Raw genomic sequence first — 8,080 nt, 5'->3', positions numbered from 1 at the left:
GGCATTGTAGGCCCTAGTCGACTAGTCGTGAAAAAAATTGAGGTAAACGAGGTGCTGCAAAATGCTACAAAAACACGTCCGACATTCTTATGTATGGCAGTACTTCAACGAAGATGTAACCAACTCCACAGTGAAGTGTCAGTTGTGTACAGCTGTACTGAAGTACAATACAAATGCATCTGCTATGCGCAACCATCTGAAGATGAGACACCCGCTGCCGACAGCTAGCACTAGCAGTAATGCTAGCACCAGTGAGCAACGGACCGGCGTCAGCACTGAACAGAGGCAAACGAACAGCAAGAAAACACGGGTCAACAGTGATGCGGATGATGAGCTACGGGATTACTGCCAGTGGACACCGCATATCCCCACAATGGATAATCCACTGGAGTGGTGGGCAGAAAACGTGCACCGCTTCCCCCGCTTTCGAGGAGCTACCTGGCTATTCCAGCCACAAGCACCCCGAGTGAGAGGGTTTTTTCCCTGGCAGGCAACACTGTCACCCGAAAGCGGTCAAGCCTCCTTCCCTCACATGTCGATGCGTTGGTGTTCAAACCAAAAATATGGAAAGGTGGACGTTATCGTGGAGGACAGCGAATAAAGTGTTGCGCAATGCGCTGTTGCGCACTGGATTTACGTGGCATTTATGTAAACAAGAGTTTTTTGCTGTCGATTTTGGTGAGTCCAGTGTTTGTTATTTACTCAGCCATGTAACACAAATTAAAATGCGGTGTTTAATGTTACTGTATGAGTTCCAATAGAAAATACAGTTGTAAACCTCTCTTTGTGTGTCTTTATTATGACGTAACGACTAGTCGACTAGTCGACTACTATTTTGAAAAACTAGTCGACTAGTAAATATTGGTAGTTGTGAAACCCCTACAGCATACAAGCGACCAAAACACAACATATGCTGGTTTTGCTGGCATACCAGCAGACCAGCATTTATCTATCACCAGCTTATGTTAGTATTAAATATACAATGTATTCTGGTAATTATCAAAATAAAGACATTTTATTGTCCTTTATTTTGAAATTCAGGTCCTGACGGACGGCAAAAGAACAGAGATTATATAATTAAACAAATAAATAAAAACAAGGATAACTGTGTTATTATTGAGTAAATAAAAGTGTGTTAATTAGAAAAGAATAACAAATTAGAAGGAACAATTTTATTTTATTTTTTTCATATTTCAGTATTCTGAGCCCCATTTATTTTCCTCACGGACGGCAAAAAAAGTCAGACATTATACGATTTAAAATAAAATCAATAATCGTAGTACAGGCCTCTGGTATCAACAGTTTAGGTGGGTGGGGGGGTAATGGTGTGGGGGATATTTTCTTGGCATATGGGCCCCCTGGTACCAATTGAGTATTGTTTTTATCGCCGCAGCCTACCTACCTGTTGTTGCTAACCATGTCAATCCCTTTATGAACACAGTGTACCCATCTTCTGATGGTTACTTCCAGCAGGATAACGCACCATGTCACAAAGCTCAAGTCATCTCAAACTGGTTTCTTGAACATGACGATGAGTTCACTGTCACTCTAATGGCCTCCACAGTCACCAGATCTAAATCCTATAGAGCACCTTTGGGATGTGGTGGAACCAGAGATTCACATCATGGATGTGCAGCCGACAAATCTGCAGCAACTGTGTGATGGTATCATGTCAATATGGACCAAAATCTCTGAGGAATGTTTCCAGCACCTTGTTGAGTCTATGCCATGAAGAATTAAGACAGTTTTGAAGGCAAAAGGGGGTCCAACCTCGTACTAGCACCTACCTAATAAAGTACCTAATAAAGTGGCCGGTGAGTATAATTGGCAGGTATTTTAAACCAATGGCAGTTCCCCTGCTTGGTAGTCATAGATGAAGGAAAATAAGTTTGCTGTTTACATACCCAGGTCGAGAGTGTAAAGGTAATCCTTCAATTCTATGCTCTGAACTTTATTTTAACTTTTACTCAAGCTAATATAAAAGTATCAGTACTTTTTCAATGTTCACAAGTTAAAAGAAAAGCGTAGATGCATCTTATTTTTATTCATTCCAATTATCTTTTTAGCAACACATTTTAATATGTTATGTGTTGAACTGCACTGTACCAATGCAATGATCTGATGATTCATAAGGAAATGCTTTCAGTAGTGTACCATGAAATGAAAAAAATCACAATCATGTGTGTCAATAACATTTATTCATATGGTGGACAATCCTTAGTAGTAGGAAACACACACACATTGGATGAACACACCCAATGTGTGAAGCACTAGAGGTGAGTTCACAGCACAGATCATTTAGCTTTTCCAAAATCATATGCCTTCTCCAACTGTATTGATTCTCATACTAAAAATCCAGACAACATTGATGCACCTCCTCAGACAAACAAATACAGTTTGGAATTGCAACACAGTTAAACATTTGAAAATAACATCTAAATGTTGCTGCAAGGTAAAATAATGACAGAACAAAACCAGAACAAGAACTTGAAACAAATAAATTATTCAAGTAGTCACACAGCAGTCCTCACAACACCATAACATCTTCTGATGGGTTGCTCTAGTTGATGCTGTTATAAAAATCTTTAATCTAAAGTTCATCTTTATCCTCTCCTTGACAGAAGCATGCTGCTCTCTGTCCATTCATGTAGGGCCTGCAGCCCAGAGTCCATACCGTGTTGAAAGTGGTGTCTGCTACTGCTTCACATGCTGGGGAGAGGAAGGGACAGAAACAGGGATGGCAGTCAGTACAGAGCATTATGCATTATTTATTCACCATACAGTTTATTTCTTATATATTAATTTATCAGTACAGTTTTTAATCCTCCTGTCGTGTTTGTTTCTCACCAATTACTTTGGTGTCTGTTTTAACTGCTTAATTTTATTTATTTATTTATTCAGTTATTTAACAGGGGAGCACATTAATCAACATTTCTGTTCTGTTGAGTTAGCCAAGAGGCTATTTTTCATCTGAAGTCCCTGGACAGATTTTCGAAGTCACCCTAAAGACAAATCATCACCAGATTGTATTTACCATCCTTTTAAGATCTCTTTGAAAGGGTTTTATACATTAAAATAAACCCACATATGACATTTCAAATGTGATGGAGGAGCAGGGTTGTGAAAAGTGCAATTAAGTATCCCAACTGATCCTCATGACGTCATTTTCAGTAGTCAAATAATAGGTTTATGTAAGGCAACTTGGGCCAGGCCAATGGTTTTAAGTTCTGTATGGAAGTAGAGTGTGTCCCTAAATTAGTTGTTGAGTCAATAAAGGGGAAGTTTACCTATAGGGAAAAAAACAGGGATAGGCTCAATAACCTTGCCCTGGATGAAAAGAAAGGTTAAATAGTTACCAACCTTCAACTTTTGACACAAAGCCGAGGCTCTTCTTGAGGTCGGAGCAGATGCTGTGGAGGCACCAGCGGAACTTGGAGTCGCAGCGGTACTTGTTGGAGCCGCAGGTGTCGTAACACATGTCCAGCTGATTGCAACACTTGGTCATGGCGGGGATGCCCATGTCCACCTGGTACACAGCAGAGATAATACAAATGTTTATATGCAAGTGTTGGTGATTAACAGGTGGTTAGTTTTCCAAATGTAGACTTCTCTGAATATTAAGGGACCGTATGAAAATGATCATGGGTGGGCACTATGTATTATTATCCTTTTAGTGAAGGATTGTTTTTGCCTGTTTTTTATATGTAATATCAGGATAGATTTACTAAGTACATTTATTAAAAAATGAAGAATCATACCTTTAAAATAGTTACAGTACGTCCAAATTATAGTGTTTTGAGTTCCATAGTAAAGGTATGTTTTGGCATGAAAGGAGACAAAACAATCATACTTTTTTTGTCAGATTTGAGAGGGGACATAGATCTTAGATTTTTAAGGAGAAGAGCATTATTTTGCCCTCCAACCAGCCTTTCCGCCAGGGGGGCGTCTTGCCGTCATTTGACGCCCTTATTCAGCTCGGGACGCCCTGAACTCGAGCCGAGGGCGTCCAAAAACATTAATAATTCGAGAGAAGATCGAGAGTTTTTATCGCTTGAAATGAAGAAAAGGAAAAAGGACAAGGATATCCCTCTGTTGGAGGGGCAAAGGAGTCTGGTGGGATTCTTTTCTGAGTATTGAAGATCGTTTCCCCGACATCGGTGGTGCCTGCCACAGCACACGGAACGTGCGTGATTTGGACGTGATGAGCCGTGCTAGTTGAACACACGCGTGAGCTGCGAGCGCCGGAGCCTCGCAGCGGCGAAACTGAGGCTTCGTGGTAAACTGTGGTAACATGAAGAGCCGTTTTGGGAGCCCCCCCCCACGCTCTCGGGGTGGACGACCTCTCAGCCCTGGTCTGGCGGAAACACTGCCTCCAACCATCTACTCAAATTAAGCTAAATTCAATATAAAGGTAGTTCAGTACAACCAACTTGTTCGGCTAATGTCCGAAGCAAAAATATCACAACGCTAAGAACCTGAGTGCACCTGTTTGCTCATTCAGCTCTTAGTTAAAAAATGCAGGTACCTTTCAGTGTTTATTACATTTTTTTATCTTTTCCATAATTCTGTGGAATATTAGTTCACTCCTTAAAAGTATTGTTCTATTAACCTGTCATGCTTAAAAGTGGGACAAGATTGATACATTAGGGCAAAGGATGTCGCAACTATGTTTCTGGGTCGAGCCTTGCTTTTGAAAATCTTTAAACATATCCCTCTTCCTGACCCACAATACATTTGTGTACAGCCCCTTATGCGGATTCCACTTTTTACAGCCTTTACATTTAAAAAAATTATAAATCCACAAAAATCTGCCCTTAGAGACAGAAGAAGCATACCCCATCTGGAACAGGAAGACCAAAGAAGTAGGAGCCACAGCCGTCAGGTTCAGGCATCTGGTAGCCCGGGCGAGGAAGAGGAGCTTTACCTTTGAGACAGGGGAAGCAAATCAACATATCACATGTGGATATTGTTTCACATCAGGCCACTGGAAACATGCTAATCTGGCTGGTTTGGTGACCATGTGGCTTTAGAAATAAATCCAGGTTTGCACATGATGAACAAAGGTCAATTATTTGGTTTATCCATATCCATCCACATGTTATTAGTCACATTCCCAAGGCCCCGACAGGAAACCCCTCCTATCATGCTCGGGTCACAGTCCGCTTCCAGGCCCTCTTCCAGATGATAACAAAGATGATAAGTCAAAGAAAATCCTATCAAGTGATTTGTATCAGAACATTACTATCACTGGGTTGCATTATTGTTCTACACAGGACACAACATCATAGCAACTTTCAACATTCGACTATATAACAAGAACAATATATATTTATTTGGATAAATAAGTCAAAAAGGTTGAATTTTTGAAACAGTTTGCTTTATTTTGACTGAATATAAAAAACTGAATTAAAAAAAATCTGTTGCAGTTTATGTTATACTTTCTCCACTTATAGTACAAAAGAAATGTAAACAGGATAAGAGTTTTGTGTAAAATAAATTAATATTAACATTATTATTCTGAAACTTTGCAATTTTAAAAGACTTGAATTGCAGTTTACCCGTGGCTTTTCTTTTTATGTATATTTTCCAAAAGATTTAGGTACATATTCCCCAATAACTTTACCTTTATTGTATTGAAAACAGCACAGAGTATAGGAGACCCAACCCTAAACTAACCCAACCATTTCCTCTGCATTCAAGCAGTGTTAAGTGGAAACTGTAACCTTTCATTTCGATTAAAAAAATACAAATATAAACCGATATATCCATTATATATATATATATATATATCTATTCTGATGCATTGGGCTTTAATCGACTTACCATGTCGACAGCGGTATTGGCACACTCCATCACGTCCCCCCATGAACTCCAGCATGGAGTCAAAGTATCCGCCGACCGACTCAAAGCCGCCTCTCACGGAGTTTAGTCCCCAATCACCGTCCTCCCCCTCCCCCTGTGTGCCATCAGAGGCTGGGGGGGGTGGTGGTGGTGGGGTTTCAGCAGCTGGCTCCTCAACATCCTGACTGAGAGCACTGTGGAGGCACAGGCCCAGCAGGAGCAGCATGGGAGCAACGAGAGCCCAACGGGTCATTCTGGAACTCAGAAAGCTCAATAGCAAGAGTTCAGAGACTGAGGGAAATCACAAACACACTCAGAGGCAGTCCTGAAACTGTGTGCGTGTGGGACCTGAACTTTGAGCCAGACACAGAGATGGCCTCATATGTGGAGGAGCAAAGTCCAGCCTCTATCTCCTCGTTTTGTCACATCTGAGCTTTTATCACTCGCTGATTAATGAGAGGTGGAGTGTGTTAATTTTAATCCCATTTACTCAAGAGTTAATCCTTCTAGACAGCAGCAGATAGTAACATGGAAGTGGTTTTGCTGTAAATCAGAACATCCCCTTTGTGTTCTGCAGCCTGTTTTGTAAATTAATCTACACATTTTCTTATAATATTAGTGGTAGAAGAATAACCTGAATACTAGAAGTAAAAGTCCTACATTCAAACCTAACTAAAAAAAAAGTATGAAGGATCATCAACGGATATCAAAAGTTCCCTGAAAATGTTTCCCTGTTAGTGTTTTTATTATCTGTCTAAGTACTCCTAAGTGTTTTCTGACCTTTGTTTCCCTTATCATAAAAGCATGTTAAGATTGGAAAAATCTGGAGATAAACTGGTGTTCATGCTTGTGTGCAGGCCTTCTATTAATTGATTGAATAAAATGGCTGCTAGATTAGCATTGGGAAAGTCTCGGATGAGCGAGAAATGCCAATTCAAACTTTGGAAATAAACTACAATCTGTCAATGTGTGCCTCCCAGACTGTTTGCAAATTGTGCCATCAAGGCTAATCCCAGAACCTTAAATTGACCCTTGCCTACTTAATGCAAAGAGAAAATAAATTAGTTGATGAAGTCATGAAAGTGAAACCAACCCCATTTCATGGAAATGAGGGTCGTACAGTATCTAAGGGTTAATACAGATGGATCATCCGCAATAAACCTGAACAGCTAGAACATCTCCTCCTTGAGTCCAATATTGATTGTTTGGGAATATCTGAATCTTGGCTAAAGCAGTGGTCACCATCCACTATTGTATCTATGGCAGGATATAATGTGTTTAGGATGGACAGACTGAAGGGAAAAGGAGGTGGCGTGTTGCTTTATGTGAGGAATACCATTACTTGTAGGGAGATTGCACTCCCGGCTAATATTGAGTTTGATTGTATTGGTGTGGAAATCACACTATCTGAGGAAATGTCCCTCACCATGATTTGCCTGTGTCGACAAACCACCGCTAAGATGGATTTCTATGACCAGGTAAAACTCCTGCTGAATTCCTGTGACTCCAACAAAGAGCTAATTATTGTAGGAGACTTTAATATAAACTGGAATGACAAACAAAATAGAAAGAGCTTACAACGGATCATGGATAAACACAACTTAATACAACTAATGGATCAACCGACTAGAATGACCAAAACCTCCAAGACTATGATAGATTTATTATTTACAAACAAAGCTGACGGAATAGTTCAAACCTACAACTTCCTGACTGGTCTTTCTGACCATAATCTTATTCTTTTTGCCAGGAAACTCACAAAAAAAAGGTTCATGGCCACACCTAAAACCCCTGCCTTGGGTTCACGCTTCATCCCCAAAAACCTGCAACAACGTTTTATGGATGCAGTGAAAATGATTGATTGGGGGGACACTCTGTCCTCTGAAGACATTGGTGAAAACAGTAATCTGATTATATCTAAAATTAACGATGCAATGTCTTCCTTCTCAAGGAGAGGGTGCCTTAGGGACAGGAAGGAACATCATCTTCCCTGGCTGAATCTACAGTGCAGGAATTTCATGAAATCTAGAGACCAACTACTAAAGCAGAGCTTGAAATCCGGACTATCCACTGATAAACAGAAATTCACTCATGCTCGTAAGAAGGTAACTCAAACAACAAGACAGGCCAAAGCTAACTTCTTCATCAATATGATTGAAGGTGCGAAAGGTAACAGTAAAAAAGTTTGGCAAATCCTACATAAACTATTAGGTAAACAAACCTAACAGGAAAATACTGT

The 8,080-nt window shown here is 40.2% G+C and overlaps 1 protein-coding gene across 1 annotated transcript; it reads right to left on the bottom strand.

The window, feature by feature from the left end:
* Nucleotides 1-2,196: 2,196 nt before the first annotated feature.
* On the bottom strand, nucleotides 2,197-7,976 carry LOC104956374 (group XIIB secretory phospholipase A2-like protein). The gene is made up of 4 exons (XM_010783856.1): nucleotides 5,824-7,976; nucleotides 4,836-4,924; nucleotides 3,361-3,526; nucleotides 2,197-2,709 (listed from the first exon to the last, which is right to left on the bottom strand). Exons 1-4 carry the CDS (start codon nucleotides 6,092-6,094, stop codon nucleotides 2,591-2,593), a joined length of 645 nt encoding a protein of 214 aa, XP_010782158.1. The 5' UTR covers nucleotides 6,095-7,976; the 3' UTR covers nucleotides 2,197-2,590.
* Between the last annotated feature and the right edge of the window lie 104 nt (nucleotides 7,977-8,080).

Source organism: Notothenia coriiceps, unplaced genomic scaffold (assembly GCF_000735185.1).
Source record: "Notothenia coriiceps isolate Sejong01 unplaced genomic scaffold, NC01 NC01_scaffold00025909, whole genome shotgun sequence".
In the NCBI taxonomy this organism is placed as follows: domain Eukaryota; kingdom Metazoa; phylum Chordata; class Actinopteri; order Perciformes; family Nototheniidae; genus Notothenia; species Notothenia coriiceps.
This window is presented reverse-complemented; position numbering and strand designations above follow the sequence as displayed.